Source organism: Lasioglossum baleicum, unplaced genomic scaffold (assembly GCF_051020765.1).
Source record: "Lasioglossum baleicum unplaced genomic scaffold, iyLasBale1 scaffold0021, whole genome shotgun sequence".
In the NCBI taxonomy this organism is placed as follows: domain Eukaryota; kingdom Metazoa; phylum Arthropoda; class Insecta; order Hymenoptera; family Halictidae; genus Lasioglossum; species Lasioglossum baleicum.
The window spans coordinates 3,524,533-3,545,819 of record NW_027469081.1 but is presented as its reverse complement, the minus strand read 5'-3'; the positions used below and the strand labels follow the sequence as shown (position 1 = coordinate 3,545,819).

Genomic DNA, 21,287 nt, shown 5'->3' with positions numbered 1-21,287 from the left:
TTTTTATCCGCCTTTTTGTTTGTTGTATCCGCGAAGTATTTTTTTTCTTTTTTTTGTTCGAACTGCGCCCGTGCGCCCCTCCGGCAACGCTTGTTTTCCAGAGAAACTCTGCGCGTCTCGCGTTTCTGCGTAATTTCGGGATTTCGATTATGAACGGGAATTTGATTAATTTGCGCGCGGGTGCGATGGAAAAATTCGGGATGCTCCAATCAAGCTCTAATCGAAGTTTGACAATCAGCGGAATATTAACTCTGTGCATTTTCCTGCGTGTAGTTTGATGCTGTGTTTTCAAATTGCCAATTAATATATGCATTATATTCCACAGCATTAGCTTTCTTGTTTAATTGTACATATTTAGCTATTTCTAATGTAGCTAGTTAGCCAAAGGAATTGTTTAAAATTAGCACCGATCGATATCTGAACTCTCCTTTGACGTACGCCCCGAATAAAAAAAACACTTTAAACGGCAGAAAGTGATCGGCAACAAAATAGTAAACAAATTCAGACTGCAAAGGGTTAATTAAGCCAACCTCCGGTTTTTATCGAAAAATTGAAGGTACGTTTGCGATCGTTCAAGCACGTGAAGTTACATGAATCGAAGCGATTGAAGTTTTGAATGATCAATGAAACATGAATTGCAGGCAGACTTCTCTGGATTGGTCATTTTGTTATTGACTTCGGCCCTCGAATTTTTCATCTCAATGGAAAACAGTTCGACAAATCAAGAACACTCGAATTGATCGATATTCGAATAACAACGCTGGAATTTAACGTGTGAAGGCTGTCGAACTGTTTCATTCGAAAATGTTTCATATTTAACGTATTTCCAAATAAAGGACACTCGAAAGCATTCAAATTTCCAGCTGGTTAAAACTAATTCCAGTACGTCGGCTGGGCGTTCCAATTAATCGAATAAGCTAAGCAAATGCGAGCTCACTGTTTCAATATTAGTTCAGCGAACTTTCAACTGCAATAATTAATTCAAATAGATGAAGCTTATACTTGGCACGGTACTCCGAAATATTCGAACAACACTTCGAACGTTATAATATTTTCGCACAGTGACATTGAACCGTGGAGAGAGATGGTTTCGAACGAGGAAGGGCTGAGAATCGTTCGGTTTTTCATTTCGAAGTTATGGCAAAGAGACTTAATAATGTTGAGCGAAAGTTTGGAAATTAGGTCACGGCGTTACCGTCGTTTCAGCCATATTATTAGAACACTTACGCAGCTAGTGCTCCGTGGCAACTTGTTAACCCCATCCATAATTAACCGCACCGCGAGAGAAGTTAACGTACGACTGACGAATAAATTCTCTAGCGGCCGTGCCGCACCGTCAAAGAACATCGACCCACATTCGACTAAACTTTCACCGTTTTAATAATCGACTGTGGACCATACACACGCGCGTATGTGCACGGCGTACATGCATGGACGCGTGTATAGAAGCATGTATACACGCGTACACTCCTCGGCTGCAATGAATCTCGCATATAGCCGACTAATGGCGTTCTAACGGCAAGAATCATTAGAGCATTGTGTACAATGTCTCTCAATGAATCGCGATGTTTCTAGGGCTGATTAATTCACCAACTAACCGAAAATTCGATTGAGCCGCGTAAATGGTGCTACGTTATACTTCATTTGCTTGCATTTACATTCCGGACCCGAAGCACGCTATCGCTCTCGTCGGATGTTCTCGGAAACTTCGGTTTTTGCCGATCATTACACCAACTACGGAAACCGACGGAATTCATATGGTAGACCATTCGGGAATTTGAGAGTAATACACCTTTTCTCATCGGTCTCACTTTCGCATCGTTAAATTTATATTCAGTACATTACTAAAAGTACTGTATATAAGGTATTATATTAGGTTGTAAAAAGAGGGAAATGCAGGATTTGGTTCCTGTTTTAATGGCAATTTTATACCAATAAATATTTACCTTAATTTAATGAGTTATTTTATAAGTATTTTAATAGTTTATAAATATTTTATAAGTAATTTAATCAGTCATTTTAAAGCTTGTTTTACGCTCTATTTAATTATGCTTTGATATTTCATTTTATTCGAATTTTTATTAAATTATTTGGCTCTATTTCCGGATGTCAAAACGCGATTTTCGCATTACTTTTTTCTATCAGTTCAAACTAGGCCGAAGTGCCGCTCAAGCGGCTCGGAATATCAACGAAGTTTGGGGCGAAGGAAGTGTCAACGAATGCACAGCTTTATATTTTTAAATAATACTAAATTCTCTGTAAAGTGTGTTAATTTTAATACTATTCCCCTCAACAATATTAAAATCAATTCTCATAATAATTTAATGTTACTATTAAACAATACTAAATTTTCTATAAAATTAATTTTCACATTATTGTTTTTATTAAAACATATAATAAAATATTAAATTCTCTGAAAATTTAATTTTAATACTATTCCCCTCAACAATATTAAAATCAATTCTCATAATAATTTACTGTTACTATTAAACAATACTAAATTTTCTATAAAATTAATTTTCACATTATTGTTTTTATTAAAACATATAATAAAATATTACATTCTCTGTAAAGTTAATTTTAATACTATTCCCCTCAACAATATTAAAATCAATTCTCATAATAATTTAATGTTACTATTAAACAATACTAAATTTTCTATAAAATTAATTTTCACATTATTGTTTTTATTAAAACATATAATAAAATATTAAATTCTCTGTAAAGTGTGTTAATTTTAATACTATTCCCCTCAACAATATTAAAATCAATTCTCATAATAATTTAATGTTACTATTAAACAATACTAAATTTTCTATAAAATTAATTTTCACATTATTGTTTTTATTAAAACATATAATAAAATATTAAATTCTCTGTAAAGTTAATTTTAATACTATTCCCCTCAACAATATTAAAATCAATTCTCATAATAATTTAATGTTACTATTAAACAATATTAAATTCTCTGTAAAACTAATTTTCATATTATTGTTTTCATTAAAACAATTTTAATAAAATTGTTTTTTATGTGAGTTATAACACTTTCAAAACATAGGTTTAAATCGTGGCATTTCTTTCTTTACAACCTAATATGTCAGTTTTACATTGATCAAATTAAGAGACTCATTTGCAATAGAAACATTTCAGATCGGAAGAAAAATTCAGTTTTCGAATTGAAATAGCTCCGCAGAAATAGAAATTTGTCAGCCCTAGAATTTAATAGACTCACCTTGTTCAATTCGTTCGAAATCAATCTCTTAAAATTCTAAGATCCCTGACACTCTAATAATGCATAAATAAATATTTTAAAGCGTTTCTTTTTAAATGTTCCGGATTGCACTTTTCGTGGGCTACAAATATCGTTAACCTGTCCGTTATTTATTGGTAACATGATTATTTAAAATACCTCACCGCGAATCGGTTCGGTTTTGTTAAATTATTTAACCGAAATAGAGGGAAGTAATAGGTCAGAATACCCAAATAATTCACTTACTCTCTATATCAAGCTTCGCGGAGAACAAACGTTACGGCTATTTTCTCTTGATTTCACCGTTTAATCGCGGAACACTTACCGATCTATTAACAGATAGCCCCTTCGCAATCATAAAATAACTCGACCGACCATTATAGAGGACATAGTGTATCGAATAATCAGGGCGCTTGCGCTGCTATTGTGCTAGAAACAATTGAGAGGTCATTACACGATCTATGATTGCTCACTTTAGATAATGTGCCCGTTTTGTACTAATTCGGATGTTTATTACACATTTCACATGGTGAAATAATTTAATCCAGGATCTACGTATCTACCTCCTCTAACAATTAAACATACTCTGTACATGTATGTCTGCAGAGAACGAATCAAACAAGGTGACAGGAGAATATTGTCAATCCGATGCTGCAGATTTGCACAGTGACACGATACAAATAAAAATTAGTGCAACAATGAATGTAGAATTATTAAGGAGTGTTCAGAATAATTCCGAACGTTCTGTCCATAATTATAAAAGTGGTTTAAGCAAAAATTAAAAAGAAAAATGAGTTCAATGTAATTTTTACGATATTAAATATTTAGTATTGTTTTAAAAAATATCATTAAATTAATATATCTATTATTATTATTATTATTCAGAATAATTCTGAACGTTCTGTCTATAATTATAAAAGTGGTTTAAGTCCGAATTAAAAAACAAATGAGTTCAATGCAATTTTTACGATATTAAATATTTAGTATTGTTTTAAAATATCATTAAATTAATATATCTAATATTATTTGAGGGAGTAATACTATTTACAAAAATTTTATTGCGTCTCGAAACAAGAAAGATATAACTTGGACCATTTTGATAATTATGGGCAGAATTGTCCCGTTATAAATTCGATTTGAAGGAATTCGCTGTCTCGAGCATATATCAGTTTGACAAACAGCTCCACCACCACCACCAACAACGAGAGAAGAGCTCGGCGCGTGGTATAGGTAAACTGGCACAGTTTTACGTACACATGCATGCATTTACCTATTTTCCCTTGGACCGCGCACAGCCAGGAGAGCAGCATCAGATAGTGGCGGATCATCATTCCGGGATTGGATCTGTAATCACGTAATGCTCGGTTAAAAACCAGGTGAGATTCGTAGCTCCCGTCTAATTTAGCAGGGGACGTGCGAACGATCCAGGACAACGATAACTCCCGTTGTCATCGAAACGCGCGAGCGCTCGGATTAACATAATTTCGAGAACCCGGGGAAACCACCAGAGCCACGGAGTCTTATGAAATTTCATGAATCCGTCCCCCGTTTATCCCCTCCGTTCGCCTCGAACATGGGCGAAACGGCTTTCAATTTTAATCTCGAATTTAATTTCGAAGATCGACGATGCGTCTTGCAGAAGACCCGTTGCGTCCGCAACCCGATACCCGAGAAACACGGCTCGTAAAACACTTTACAAGGCTCCTTCAGCTGCAACGAGACCTCGTAAAAACGTCGGCGAACCAATAACGTCGGTCCCGGATCGTTTGACGGCACTAGAAAAAAAAACTGACGCAATTGGCGAACCGTATAAATACATAACTCCGAGCGACATCTTGGAAAACGCCGCGGTACTTTGTGTGTTTCTCTTTTAGAGCGGGCACGAAATGTTCGGACGCCGCGCGCGGCGAGATTGTGATTTACTTGGAATGTACAGCTCGGCTTCTCGTTGTAATCCAGATAAAAATTATCGGCGGTGTTCGTATTAACGGTGGAAATGAAATAAGTCGGGATCCGTCACGAAATCTATTTCATATTTCCCCCATCCCCGATTTCGGTAGTTTATGCGTTATAGAGCCCGTAAAAGTCACATGCGATCGGCACGGTTTTATCGATATAACGCGCTTACAGTTTACTAAAGTCTGCTAAAGGTTTTATTAAGATAATCCCAACAGTGTCAAAGTTACAACAATTCAAATATTGACTAACTTCAATGGGTTCAAAATTGCATTTAACAGCGTTCAAGGCGTATAATTGCGGCCGGAATATTATAAAGTATTCAAATACATTTACCAATGTAGTAGGCACGTTCCTGTTTAATAATTACGCGCTTATGAATATTCAGCGACGCCTTGAATATTTTATTCGTCGATTAACCGTTTGTTTCAAGTGTACGGTTCTTTCGCGATCCTATCTGCAAGAGCAACTAACGAAGCCTTTGGGGTTTCGTGACTGCATGCAGCCATTTTATTTCAAATTTTCACCCCCGATGGATTCTAACGTTAAAACGAGATAATCAGCCGCGATCATCGGTATCCACCCTCCTTAACCCCGCCATAACTTCTGGCTAATAAACTCAATCTATCTTTTGCTACGTTCGCGCTCTATGTGTTTTTAAGGCGACCTGTTACCAAGTTCGAAATACTAATAGCAACCATTAGTTCGTTGATTCATCGCGATCGGAAAGTCTACGAAACGATTGAACCGAATCTACTACCGGGACAATCGAACATAATAACCGGAATAGAACCGATGCCATGAAACACGGGTTAATAATATTTAAGGCAATATTTTTATTCGGTAACAGAAAGTGAAGTTGTTTTTTGGGGAATTCTATTTTCCATCGTAAGCGTAGATAATTTCGAGAAATATCAAGCATTGTTTTACTCACAAATAATAATAAAAGCGAATGTTTAGAATCGTTCAAACATCACTGTGTAATTTTTAGAACATCGCGACGTTATTAAATCTTCAAATGAACTGCAATAAAAGCTAGATCGTTCGCATCAGAAGTATAATGAATCGCCTGTCATGACTTATTAATAAATTGTGGTATCTTTCGCCATGTCGCTGTTCCATGTAGAAATATTATAAACAGTAATGGAAAATAATGTGTTACTTATCTTCCGCATAACTAGGTTGATTAAGCTTGCTCATGGAATTAACTCATTAGGTTCAAAGTCACGAAGTATCGCAGAGAAATTTCCCTATGTATACACACAGAGACATATACACAGCCGGAGGTATATCTAAATATTATGATAAGAGGACTCGCCAGAGTTTGAGATATTTTAAAAATTAAAATTTTTGTCACTATCGTTTAATCTCGTTCTTCCCATTAGAGCTGGATCTAGATAATAAAAGGGAAAGTTTTACGACTATAAGCGAATTAAAATTCTGGTAGAATAACGTGAAATTGAATTTTTATATATTAAACTACGTGAATGTTGCTGGAATGAGTTTCGTGCGAGAAAAATCCAACGGAAAAATGTAATTACGCAGTGAAATGGTGTTGCAGCAGTGTTTATTTACTGTCCGCTCGAATGATTTTAAATATTTTGGAATCGTGTATATGATTTTCATACTTTGCCTAAGGTCGAAAGAAGATTTCCTTTATCTCGCGAGTGCGCGCTGAAAACGTCTGGAATTGATGCCGGTATAAAGAATATGCAGAATAAATTATAATAGACAGAATGCATGTGTGTGGGGGGGGGGGGAGAACATGGGAGATACATTGGAATATGCAGAATAAATCAGAATACACAAAACACGTTGGTACACAGGGAATACATCGGGATAAATCAAATAAATCAAAATATGGAAAATGTATCGGAATATGCACAATGAATCGGAATAATTCTATTTAATAATTTATTCGCATTCTTCTGCCTTTTGCCTTTTCGTACATCTTATCTACGATGCTCAATGAAATTATTCGAATATTTCAAATACGCCAGAAAATGTAAAAATATGTATAAATAAACAATTTCACGATTTCGGCGCCACATATTCGATCAAATCTTTTTTTGAAACATTGCTGTCATCTGTCAGACCATCATCAATAATCACACCTCTATTGTTCACTTTTAACAGATTGTTAAATTTTTTTAATATTTTAAATTTAATGATTAAATTTAATATTTTTAATATCTTGTTTTTTGTATCGCTTAAACAATTTTAAATGTTTTTTGTTTTCAAACTTGTAGAATCTTTCAAGTACATGTTGAGGAATCAAGAACTGAATTTCTTCATTCAGTTCAGAGATTTCGTCAAGTGAACTTCTATGTAAATTATGTGTGTCTTAAATAGCAGTGTTTAGTCATTTGTTCATGTATCTATTTTGTAAATTTAACAATTTATTATGAGTGAATATAGAAGTGGCAAGCAAATTGCAATTTTTGATTACATTGTTTCTAATAAATTTTGGTAGTATATTGCGAGTTCTGCATTTTAAAAGAAATAATTTTCTGTTGAGAACCCGCATGATTTCAATTTCGAATGATCTTGACGCATGGAAACGCTCTGTGGCGCCGAAATCATGAAATTGTTTATTTGCACTATTTACGATCGACATAAAGAAAAATTTAAAAATATGTATATTGCGTGTACACATTCAAGATTATGATATCATTGCATATACAGTGAATTGAAATAACAAATTTTGCCAAAGTTTAGCGAGCGTTTTGCGTCCATTTGGTAACTGATGGAACGTTTGATAGACCAAATGAATTTCTCTTTGATTCGAGTTTCTGTCAATTGATCAACCAAAATCAATATTTGAATAACCGTCCGCAGACTAATTATAAATCATCAGTCACAGCAAACTGTTCGTCAAATGTCTCAAATCAATTAATTGGAGCACGGCCAATTTAACGTTAAAAAACTGAAACTAATTTAGAGAAACAATTAGACAAATATATTGACAATTATTCATCCACGTTTCCCCGGATTAAATTTATTGCCACGTCATCTATTCAAGCTGGGTATGAAATGTTAGGTGACCTCGCATGAAATAACGTAGACGCCATCGCATCTCGAGAGATTGGTTCAAGCATTTGAATTGAATACTACCAATAGATCTCCAAGTCCATTTCATGCATCATTTGTGGGTATCCAGTTTTCCCAAAGACCCATTGAGGAGCTGAATGGTCAATGAATAACGATGCGTTTATTACGTTCACTCTAAATTCAGCCTGTTCTGGAACAACTCGCGAACGTTCCAGTTAATCCCATTATTGACCCAGTTGCGGGAAAATATTAGAATCCCAAACATTTCTACGTGTACAGAATTACAGAGTTAATTAAAATTTTTACAAATAAACAGAGTACTTCACCTAACTTGACCACCTTGAATATCTTTGTTGTTTTCAAAGATACGTCAAATGTGTGAAGGACAAAGTTGAATGGTAAAATGGGGCTCATATGATACCAAAAAAATGTTTGTTTTTATTTAATTTTTTTAGAGATATGAAGGTCACCTTGATTTTTTCAATGGAATTTTAAATGTTGCAGCATTTTAGGCGGATTTTTAATTGTTAATAACTAAATAACGAAGCCGAAATCGCAATTTTTTTATTCTTCATTTTCGTCTTATATTATCGTCGAGAACCACCCCTTAAATTTTCTCCCACCTGTAGTTACGTGGGGTCTCACAGACCCCAGAGACTTTAGATTGATTGTAACATTGTAACAGCGCGTGACAGTTGTTAAAAATTTAATTTCGTGGATCTGCGTTTTTACTCCGATAAATTACAAGCCTCTTAAGCAATACCTAATTTTATATTTATGAAAAAGGGTCTCTGTGAGACCCCACTTACGATACATTTTCCCACCTTACCAACGCGCCGTGTTAATAGAAAAGCGTGAAGAGAGAATATACAGGGTGTGGTCGAACGGGTGGTACAGCCGAGCAGGGGGTAATACTACATGCAAAACTAAGTCGAAGAAAAGCAATAACATTTTTTCGTTTGACGCTTCGTTTTCGAGAAAATCGAGTTTAAAGTTCCGCCAGGTTCGCGTGCTTTAGTATATGCACAAAGTAGAATTGGTTGACCATGGTCAGACGCGTCAGACGATTCCTATGCAATAGCACGTGTATTCGCTGCATGTTCAAACTCAATCGTTCCACACTGTGTTCCAACCATACTTCAACTGCAATAAATCAATCATTGCAGAATACAATTTCTACATGAAGATATTGTTCGTCATTATATCTTAATAACACTGTCCAACAGCCAAAAAGTATTTCGATTCCCACCAGAACCACTGGTGACAACTCATGTCGGGCGAAGATATTTTGCTTTCTGGTTCGAAAATAACGTCGACCATGCAAACTTCACAGGCGGGTTTCTCAAGATAAAAGTCTGCTCTTTCGCGTGGTATAGTTCAATTTTTCGCTGGACCCTTATTTTTGAGATAAATTCGAAGATATCCGCAAAAATTGGTGCAAAATTGATGTCTCTCCGTCTTTAATCATTGTTTAAACATGTTTAAACAATCATAACGTATTAATATTGGATATCATTGTATTCGGGAAAGTCTACAAAATCTTTTGCTGTAAAGAACAATTCAATATCTTTTACAATAACATCGCAATATTTGTTTAAAGTTGAAAAATATGTCTTTTTTTTCAACTCCATTTTCTCAAAAACTGGACGTATAGGAAAAAAATGAGAAACAGATTCGGTATCAGCGCGGAAAACTCTATAAGAATCGCATAGTGGGAATCGAAATACTTTTAAAAAGTTGAAATTTGTTGGACAGTGTAATTATAGTGGGTGCTTCTTTCTTTCGCACAGTAGTGCGTAATAGTAGTTTCGCGAAATATTCATGCAACGATGAAGGGAACGGTGAGAGCAAGGGTTAATATACCGATGTATCAACCGGTCTTGAAATAGAACGGCGGGCACAATAAAAAAGGTCTTTTCTACTGGTCATTTGGCCGGCCCCTAATTTTTCATTTCTACTCGATTACGCCGGAAAGTTATGGATACACGAATGTCCATGCCAGATCGCACGTCATCGTGGTATATACCTGGTCGTTCTCGTTCCTCGCGAAGCCTGCGCTCGAGCCGTGAGGAAATTTCAACAAAATTGCGTATCGACCGGCGATATGTTTTTCAGTTGATGCAGCTATTTGCAGGCGATACGGTTCTCGATCATTCCTTTTCACGAGGAGCTGTGTGATCTAATCGCCAGACCAATAAGCGCCAGACCTTTTTCTCTATCGATTCTTAATCGGACTATTCGTACACTCTATAAACATTTCACATTTCTACTCCTTTTCGCACTTCTGCTTGGCTTTGCTGGAAATATTCGTGTACGAAAGCGCTTCGAATTTATATAATTCTTGAAACTTATAATTATTCTACTTACTTGTAATTCTCGCGGTCTGTATCTTACGCGTTAATCGGCTGCGTCGGCTAGCAACGTGTGTAAATTTACAGTCGATCGGTCGACTGGCTGTTTGCATGATTGAGCAACAAACAAACTCACGGGCAGCGTTTCACTTTTCTATACATTAGCGGGACGCATTGAATCGGTAGATTTAATGGTCGCCTCGTAAATCGGTGCAGGGACGTGTCATTGCGCGAGTTTACAGGCAAACGAGCGTGTTTTCGGGTATCACGGGGAAATACGAGGGCGCCGCGCCACTGGGGAGAAAAAAAATATGCTGTCGAATGGCGGCCGGCATTAATTGCCTGCGATGCGTGTTTCATATCGGGCCATTGGCTAATGTATCGTGGTTACACGAGTGGAGATAGTCACGAGACCAGTATAATGACGCTCCCCCGGGGCACAATCGAGTGTTCTTCGCCGGTTACAGTTTGCGGATGGGATCGCGTCGAATCGCATGATTCGATTTTCAAAACATACGACCGTGCCCAAATGTCCTGAGCGTAGTTCATGATACGCATCATGGCGCATCAGTGTTTGCTTCGACGCGGAAACCCGATAGGTACGCGCAATTTTCGGATATAGCCTCTTGTTGACTTTATTACATGGCGTACGTTTCCCTTTTTCCATTCCGCAATTTCAAATCGCATTCGTTCGTTTGTCATTCGTACTCGTAAATGATCTCATAGGACAAGAGTTTTTGGTCCACCAGCAATTAGTTGCTTAAAGAAAACAATTATAAAATGTAATGCAATGCGTACAACGTACGTTCAAAATTGTTTGAAATTTTTACCACTAGTTTCAGGCAAATTTACAGACGAACTAAAATACACAATAAAATTGTTATTAACCCCACACGAATAGGAAAACGACAAAGTTCATTTCTGCTATATTTTGTTGAAACGCTGGAAAACTGTCGGAAAGTTTCAGTTAATAATAAGAGCGGCGCGTTCATCTTTCGAATATAAAAAATTGCAACGAGCCACGACGAGGTATAATGGAGATTGGCTGGCAGTAAATCGTTTCGAAGAGTTGTTACGGAGCTCGGCAAGATGAAAGAGACAATCGCATCTGAAAAAGTTGCGAAACTTAATATGAAGGTCTTTTTTGATACAGAGAGCGAGCCCGGCGCGGCGATATTAGAATTTTATCTGTAATATAAGACATAAAGGCTTTTATCGTCTACATCACGGCGGCGCCCATGTAAAGCAATGAAAGTGCACAACGGGTATATGTCGACGCAGGAGCATAAAGGGCTAGGGTCCGCCATAAACTGGCTGTATTAATTTCAGTATTGAGTTTACAATTTCCCTCTAAAGAGTTGCCGTAATAAAATCTTATCTGCGACGGAACGTTTTCCTTGTTTCCATTTTCAAATTGCCCCGGCAATTTTATATGACTCGATCCTTCCGCTCTTTTTATGTCTTACTCCGTACCGAATAACGGAATTTCCCGGAAAAAACGATTACCGGTCAAAATTGCATCGTCATTCAATCACTAATTTTTGTACTATATATTACATGTTTCTAGTTTTCAGTAAAAATATTATTTCGATCGATGCTTAACGGTCAACTGGCCACGAAAAAAGTTTTCGAACGACCGTACTAAAATGTGGTAACTGCAAATAGTAAATAACTTCGCGTTTTACGTCCAAAAAATGTAGGAATGGCGAAGTATCGTCTGCCGAGGTAATTTATTATTCATGCAGTTGTAGAACGAAGGAGAAGAAGAGGAAGCAAGTTTTAAGCGACGAAGGGAAATGGATAAGTATCTAGTCAGACATGCTGTGCCACTTGGAGGCTGAAACTCGGTGGCTCTTTAATTGTGTGTAATTTAAATACGACTTACGTTCGAAACGAAGCGACAATTTGAGGAAACTTCGTTAAATTTTACTTCTGCTCGCTGTGAATATAAAAATCGTTCCGCTCCTGTGCTTCCGCGCGAAAATCTTTTTTTAGCAATCCGACCGTTGAATCCCCGAACTGATTTAGAATCGATATTTCAATTCATACAGCTTTTGTGCGTTTATTCGTGCAAAATGGGGCCAACACCGTATAATACAATTGCACTCTGGCGGCCCGCAGCTGCTTGCAATTTTTTCATCCTCCACTGCATTATCTATATTTCGCTAATGAATCGCCATACTTACGAACAACCAGTGTTAGCACTGTGTATCTGTTTCGAACAAAGAAACATTTACAATACTGCCGGTCTGGTAGATATTTATAATTATACGTCCATTGTTCTCCGCGTCCCCACTCTACCAAATTGAATTGCATTATATAATTGATTAACGCGTCCACTGTTATCATTTGTTCGCGCTAATAATCTTCGTGGCATAATACTTTGTTAAATACTTTGTTAGCTCCTTTGTGCGGTCTGAATTGTAAATGAATGTCATAGATCCTCTAAACATACGCTGTCATATTAATACATTGAAAGAACGAGCATAATTAATTGGAATTTATGCGAAGTATCCCATCGCATGCTGTTAAAACAATGCGTAACGATGAATTCATTGACTAGTACAATGGCAGCAATGTTCGCTCGCGACACGAACCAAGGAATAACGTCTCCATGCGACATATATAAATAATAAATAATGATAATATAGACTGCGCGGATATTTGTGCAAGATAAAAATTCTCTCCGTCGATTGCAAGAAGTAGAAACTAAATTGATGGAGAAGTCATTGATATTGATATCAGTGTTGGGCAAAAAATTAATCAACGATTGACGACTAAATTTCTACTTCAATCGTTAATCGCAACTAACAATTAACCTCCTAGTTTAGTCGTCAATTGCGGTTAACGATTAAATTTGTACTTTAGTCGTTAATTGCGATTAACGATTACTAATCGTCAATCGGATAATTGATTAATGATTATTGCTGAAATTTCGAAATGAAATACGTAATCAGAACTGTATGAATACTGAAAAAAATGTAAACTGAGTTTAGGTGTATGTATTGTCATTTGGTCCATAATACAAATTCTGTTTACGTGCTTTTATGTTTATTTTCGATGATTCCTTTTTTTAATCAACGATTGACGAATAACTTCATCAATCGATTGAATCAATCGCCGATTTATTCGACGATTTCTTCATTTAATCAACGATTGACGATTAACTTCAGCAATCGATTGAATCAATCGCCGATTTATTCGACGATTTCTTCATTTAATCAACGATTGACGATTAACTTCATCAATCGATTGAATCAATCGCCGATTTATTCGACGATTTCTTCATTTAATCAACGATTGACGATTAACTTCAGCAATCGATTGAATCAATCGCCGATTTATTCGACGATTTCTTCATTTAATCAACGATTGACGATTAACTTCATCAATCGATTGAATCAATCGCCGATTTATTCGACGATTTCTTTTTTTAATCGTGCACATTAATCAATCAATCGATTGAATCAATCGCCGATTTATTCGACGATTTCTTCATTTAATCAACGATAACGATTAACTTCATCAATCGATTGAATCAATCGCCGATTTATTCGACGATTTCTTTTTTTAATCGTGCACATTAATCAATCAATCATGATTAAAATTTTATTCGATTAATGCCCAACACCGATTGATATCTTGAATTTTGAAAATTTCTCAACAATTTTCAATTTCATCTGGCCAGTTTTCTAGAACATCAATATCGCCGTTGCACATCAATAACCGGAACAGTGGCGGGGCGCGAAGAAGCGCAGAAAATCCGCAGATAGCTTCCACTTTTCCCGCGAATCAATTAAGGAATCATCTTCACGGTACGATAACTTCTTCTGCTGATCCATCGAGGTCACCCCGAAAGCGTTTCAGCGGGATCTGCGGAGCGGAAGCGCGATTACTCGCGACGAGGTATAGCAGCAGTGGCCGGGTAAACGTTTCGATCCGTCGCGTCGCATCGTCGTTCGACAGTTCCACATTGAATCCTCGCGCGCTGCGCCGAGCTTGTTAGAACTCCCAATGCGCGAATACGTTCTCCCCTCTCGCGGCAATAATCTCGAGAGTAGTTCTTACGACATTGGAGAGCGATCGTTTCCGGACCATGTATCGCGCATTTTACGCTAATTAGTCAGACATGATTTATTAGTTGGCCAGCTTTCGGCAGGCCCGCGGAGCGTGTATCGTGACGTATGAGAATTGCGAGAGGTGCACGAGAGGCGGTGGATAGAGGGTGGATCTTCAAGTTTACTCGGAGATTACGTACTTTGTTCCGAAGCGCACGGCCAAGCGGAGCGGCGCAGCGTAGCGCGGCGGCGAGTTAATAATGGAGTAGATGCGACCAAACCCCCGCAAGACACTCGGAAACCCCCGTGAACTTTACTGCTTTTCAATTGAGGAGCCGTCTGGATTAAGGGGACGCGGACGCGTGCGAGAGGGCTTTCCCCATTCAGTGAACTGCGACACGTTCTCTGTCTCTCTCTCTCCCAGGCTAACAGAATTTCATCTTTATGCATCGCGTGCGTGCGTCGCGTAAAGCACACTGATCATAACTGCGAACGACTTCCACCGAACAGCTACCGAAGATCATTACGGAGCCAATAGCAAGCGTCGTCGAATGGCAAACGAGTCTTATCAGAAGACAACAAATTTTATACATTTATGACAACAGTTAACAGGTGAAACTTGAAGCAGTAGAAACATTTGAGAAATGTACTAATACGGAGACGTTATTTTCAATCGATTAGAATTATTTACACAAGGAAGAAATCTCTATTCAGCTTCGTGTCTAAGCAAATGGTGTATAAACGTTTTATTTTGCATGAAGATACGCCGTCGCAGCAACTCTCCGCGTTCACACCTTCAAGCTTTAAAATGAGTGAAGCTAGAGTTGCCAGAAATGGTTTATCCAAATATAGAAGAAGTAGTGAAAACTGGCTCAAAATATAGGAGTTCAAGTAAAAGAGGTACGTAAGAGGTTGTAAACTTTTTTATTCAAACAAAGATTTTTGAAAATTCCTATAGAGATACGTAAAGATCAAGTTCAAATATAGAAGACTCATATCAAATATAGAAGATCTGGCAACCCCAGCCAGGGCACAACTATGGGTTCAGAGCTTATTGTTAGTTTAAACTGTATCAGGGCCAATCATTATAATCTCGCTGCCTCTCTGCATCGAGTAAATATTGTTAGTGATCCTAGTTGTAAGTGTAATTATAGCTCCGAGAACTTAGATCATGTTCTATGTCGTCTTTATGATCCCCAAAGAATTAAATTAGTTAATAAGTTGCGCAAAATTAAGTTTTTTCTACCATTAAAAGCGGACATTTTCTTTGCTAAACCTAATGTTATAAAGCCTGCGAATAAATCTTCCAGTTTTTACATCTACATCTACATCTCTAGCGATTATTAAGTCTGTCATTACACTGCCATTACACTAACTGTAAGCCCAGAGTTGGGAAAAAATGTAATCAACGATTAACAACTAAATTTCTACTTCAATCGTTAATCGTAATTAACAATTAATCTTCTACTTCAATCGTTAATCGTAATTAACAAATAATCTTCTACTTTAATCGTTAATTGCGATTAACGATTACATTCCTTCCAATTGTAATCGTCAATCGGATAATTGATTAATGATTAATGATTAACTGTTGAAATTTCGAAATGAAATACGGTATCAAAACTGTATGAATACTGAAAAAAATGTAAACTGAGTTTAGGTGTATTGTCATTTGGTCTATATATAATACAAGCTCTATTCACGTGCTTTTATGTTTTTTTTTTCGATGATTTCTTTTTTTAATCAACGATTGACGCTTAACTTGATCAATCGATTGATCCAATCGTCGATTTTTCGATGATCTCTTCTTTTAATTAACGATAGACGATTAACTTCATCAATCGATTGAATCAATCGTCGATTTTTCAATGAGTACCTTTTTCAATCGTACACATTAATCATTCAATCTTGATTAAAACTTTAATCGATTAATGCCCAACTCTGTGTAAGCCTTCTGTATAATTGTTAAAGCTGAAATAAACCCATAATAGATTTCAGTGGCTCAATAAAAAAAAAAATGAGCCAGGGTTTGTCGTCCTGCGACTCCTTACAAGATTGTAATTGTGTAAATATTGACAATATTCTCAGTTACACTGTACGTGTATCTCGAGATGTTACTGTAACACTCAAGCCCGGTTATACAATCGATTAACTCTGCCTCGATCGATGCTGAAATTTTTTCGAGAATCAGATAAAACCTGCGACTCGCGCCGAAGCGACCGAAACGGTTGAAAAGAAAAAGAAAAATTAAGTAGCAGGTTCCCTTTAATGTGTACCGGCACGGCCGCAAACGGTGGGCCACAAGTACACTGTTCAACGTTCGGAAATTAACCGGGCACCAGGGCGGCAGTGGCCTTCTAAACGTTGTACAAAGGTCAATTACCGATAAAGTTGGAAGGAACGTAAGCTCGCGGCGCGTAAAAGACAGGTTGGATCTAAAAGGGGTTTGCAAGGGGTTGGGTGGTCGGAAGACTCGGGCACGGTGAAGAGGAGGGGGACACACAAAGTACCGGTCGTAAAATGCGGAAGGGAGACAGCCTCGAACGGTCCCGGGGCTGTAAAGCAGAGCGAACGTAGCAGCGAGTTAAGAAATTGTCACGTGAGCCGTAGATAGTCGAAGTTTAGGGGTGGAAAACGCGAGAAAACCCGCCAGTACCCTGATTTTTGTGAGATTTAAATCCTTTGGCTGGCCGTTGTGTACGTCTTCGAGGGCTTCACGTGACAAGACGCGTTTAAGCTACGACGACGACGGCTGTGAACGGAGACACGCGATCCCGTCGTAAACGAGCAAGAAATTTTTGACACGTTTATCTTCGCCCGGCTCTTTTGTTGCCGCCGTCGGCTAACGGTGTGGATATAGCCTCGTAACAAATGGACAGATAAGCGGCGTAATTTACAACGGGATATACGAATATTTCGCGAGATCAGTGTTCGCCTTTTAAATACGTAACCGGCGACGGAATTAGACGCGATCGAGCCGGCGCACTTTACGTCGACACCGCGTGCACCGTACTGCGGCAATAAGTCGACTGTGGATTTTATGCTTCTGCACTGCTGGCAATTTCAGTGTTTTCTGCAAATAAGTCGAGCACATGTTGCCCCGCAACAATGATCCTTTATGGAAAATCAAAATGTGATGTGTAGACGGCGGATCTTTATGCAGAATTAAAATTTTCTAGCTGAATTGCATCGATCTGGAAGGAAATAGAAATTTATCTTCTTTCTTAATATGCTTGATAGATTGAAAATGATATAACAGTATTATTGAATTCACTATTTTAAATTGCGCCTACTCGTTTTTCTCATAATTGCATAAAATTCGCTGTCTAGTGATGCGTTACTGTAGCGTGTATAATATTATCGCGAACTTATTAAAATTGTAAGGGGAGAAACAAATATTTAGCTGGTTCCAGTATCTCGCAATTGATGTCGAACATTTCTCTAGTAATAAGCCGCATGAAAGGAATGAAAAATTATGAAAGAAAATTGAATCGTGTTTTCCCTTTAATATAGGCTCATTAAAATGGTTGACACAGAGGAGGAACGTTTATATAATTTGACATAAATTAAATGGTTATAAATGAAACAAATTGCACCAATCAATTTTATATTCTACTAGCTTTTGCCCGCGGCTTCGCTCGCACAGAAAACCGTTTAATGCCTCTCGGAACTTGATATTGTTTCTCCATATAAAACCTTTTAACCCCCCATTCACCCCTATAGAGTTTTAATTTTATGTCATGCCGCAATCTTAGATTTCAAAACCCCTTTTCACCCCCTTAGGGGATCAATTTTTTAAAATGCCGAAACAGGTGTTTGATTAATTATATCAAAGAGCATTAAGACCAAGTACGAAGTAAATCCGACCACGAACAAAATATTCCTCATACAAACGTTGCAACCCCTTTTCACCCCTTTAGAGGTTGAATTTTTTAAAATGCCGAAACAGGTGTTTGATTAATTATATCAAAGAGCATTAAGACCAAGTATGAAGTAAATCCGACCACGAACAAAATATTCCTCATACAAACGTTGCAACCCCTTTTCACCCCCTTAGAGGTTGAATTTTTTAAAATGCCGAAACAGGTGTTTGATTAATGATATCAAAGAGCATTAAGACCAAGTACGAAGTAAATCCGACCACGAACAAAATATTCCTCATACAAACGTTGCAACCCCTTTTCACCCCCTTAGAGGTTGAATTTTTTAAAATGCCGAAATAGGTGTTTGATTAATTATATCAAAGAGCATTAAGACCAAGTACGAAGTAAATCCGACCACGAACAAAATATTCCTCATACAAACGTTGCAACCCCTTTTCACCCCCTTAGAGGTTGAATTTTTTAAAATGCCGAAATAGGTGTTTGATTAATGATATCAAAGAGCATTAAGACCAAGTACGAAGTAAATCCGACCACGAACAAAATATTCCTCATACAAACGTTGCAACCCCTTTTCACCCCCTCGGAGGTTGAATTTTTTGAAATGCCGAAATAGGTGTTTGATTAATTATATCAAAGAGCATTAAGACCAAGTATGAAGTAAATCCGACCACGAACAAAATATTCCTCATACAAACGTTGCAACCCCTTTTCACCCCCTTGGAGGTTGAATTTTTTAAAATGCCGAAATAGGTGTTTGATTAATTATATCAAAGAGCATTAAGACCAAGTACGAAGTAAATCCGACCACGAACAAAATATTCCTCATACAAACGTTGCAACCCCTTTTCACCCCCTTGGGGACTGAATTTCGAAATATCCTTTCTTATCCCTTGTATAGATCATAAGGGAAACCTCTGTGCAAAATTTCAGCTTTCTAAGTCCAAGGGTTTAGCCTGGGCGTTGATAGGTGAGTCAGGACTTCGCTTTTATATATATAGATGAAGATCCGCAGTCCAGTATAATTGATCCACTTGACCATCCTATTTGCTGGATGTCTATCATTTCGATGAGAAAAAGTCGTCTTTTAAAAAGCGGAGATCCCGGTTTTAGAACGCTAATGAGATGAAAGCAGTAGACTGCGGATCGTTATGGAAATTTCCCGTTTTCGTAGAGGAATTTTCTGAAATCCGGAATAAGGAAAACTCATTTTCCGCCGATTAAATAATTTCTTGTGCTTAATAATGTAGAAATATCATTAATGTCTGCGAACATTTCCCTATATTGTTTTCCGAATTGCAAATGCGATGTTTAAAAGGCTTAGCATTAAAACGTTGAGGACGAGTTAGATGCGAGAGGAATGTGATTCCTGGATTAAAAAAATCCTCTTATAACCGTGCGAGCATTAACGACTGCGCATGATTAATATCGTTCCTGAGTAGCAGAAGAAGCGCGTGGTCGCTAATTAATGCGCTGACTAATTGCGATCGTAATGTTCGGGCGACTTATCACTCGAATGGATTTTATCCATTTACGTCACTGTTCAATATAATAATTCCCTAGTATAACGACGTAGTTCTAATAAATATCAGCAATCAATTTTCTAAATCTGATAAGAACTTGATTGTCGTATTCGTAACGTATACACATGTAAAAGAAGATTATCGTATAACGATAAGAATGAATTATCGTTTTGCAAATCATTACTCGATAGTACAGAATTAACTTTTCTTTTTTGATTTTCTGGCATTTTCCAACGTTTCACGTATACTACTCATTCAAACCCATTAACGATGTGATCACCCTTCATTAAATTACACCTGTGAACCGAACACGAGTGTCACAGAACTGTTTTTGAAAACACTAGAGACTGTACACGTACTGGAGACCGTTTCAAAAATAACATTTTCCCAGCGGACGGCAACCGAAAAAGCCAGACAGTAATCGGAGGTGGCGATGCGTCACTTAACGCGAATATACGGGGTGTCCCAAAATTCGTGAAAATCCCGAAAGGGGGTGGTTCCTGAGACCATTTCAAGCGACATTTTCCTTTGCAAAAATGTTATCCGCGGCTTTGTTTAGGAGTTAATAACGAAAAACACGGACCAATCAGAGCGCGACCTAGACGCGAGTTGCCACAGTCGGCCAATAGACAGTTTGCGCGCCGGGCCGACTGTGGCAACTCGCGTCTAGGTCGCGCTCTGATTGGTCCGTGTTTTTCGTTAATAACTCCTAAACAAAGCCGCGGATAACATTTTTGCCAAGGAAAATGTCGCTTGAAATGGTCTCAGGAATCTCCCCCTTTCGGGATTTTCACGAATTTTGGGACACCCTGTATATAAAATTTCGCAGCTAGGGTTTAAAGAAGAACCAGTCTGCACAACACATACAGTGGATAACGATATGCAATATGCAATGGTAACAAAGTGATATGCAAAAAAGATTATCCAAAAGTTATAATTTAGAAGGTTACATGCAAAAATAAAAAAGGTATTTTTTAAAAATTTCTTATTCGAGCCCTTAATCAAAATTTGAAATATTTGTTTTGTAGATCCATGTTAGTCACACACCTGTTGAAAATTTCATCGAAATCGATTAACATACACACGAGTTACAAGCGGTTCAAAATGGTGAAAATCGTAGTTTTACGAAATCCACAGAATCGCACATCTTTCGATGCTTGTCGTTTTTTCCTGCGTCAACCGATTTCGATGAAATTTTCAGCATGAGTATAACTAGC

At 37.5% G+C, this 21,287-nt stretch overlaps 1 protein-coding gene across 2 annotated transcripts in view; it reads right to left on the bottom strand.

Moving 5' to 3' along the window:
• The window catches only part of LOC143219282 (cyclic GMP-AMP phosphodiesterase SMPDL3A), a 107,515-nt gene that overhangs the window by 50,327 nt on the left and 35,901 nt on the right, over positions 1–21,287 (bottom strand). The window contains exon 3 of one of the 2 annotated variants that reach the window (XM_076445295.1): positions 4,521–4,594. In XM_076445295.1, the coding sequence (XP_076301410.1) occupies positions 4,521–4,581 (61 nt within the window). In that variant the 5' untranslated portion in view covers positions 4,582–4,594. Of the gene's footprint in view, positions 1–4,504; positions 4,595–21,287 lie in introns of those variants that run through there. The other variant, XM_076445296.1, reaches the window with a different exon arrangement.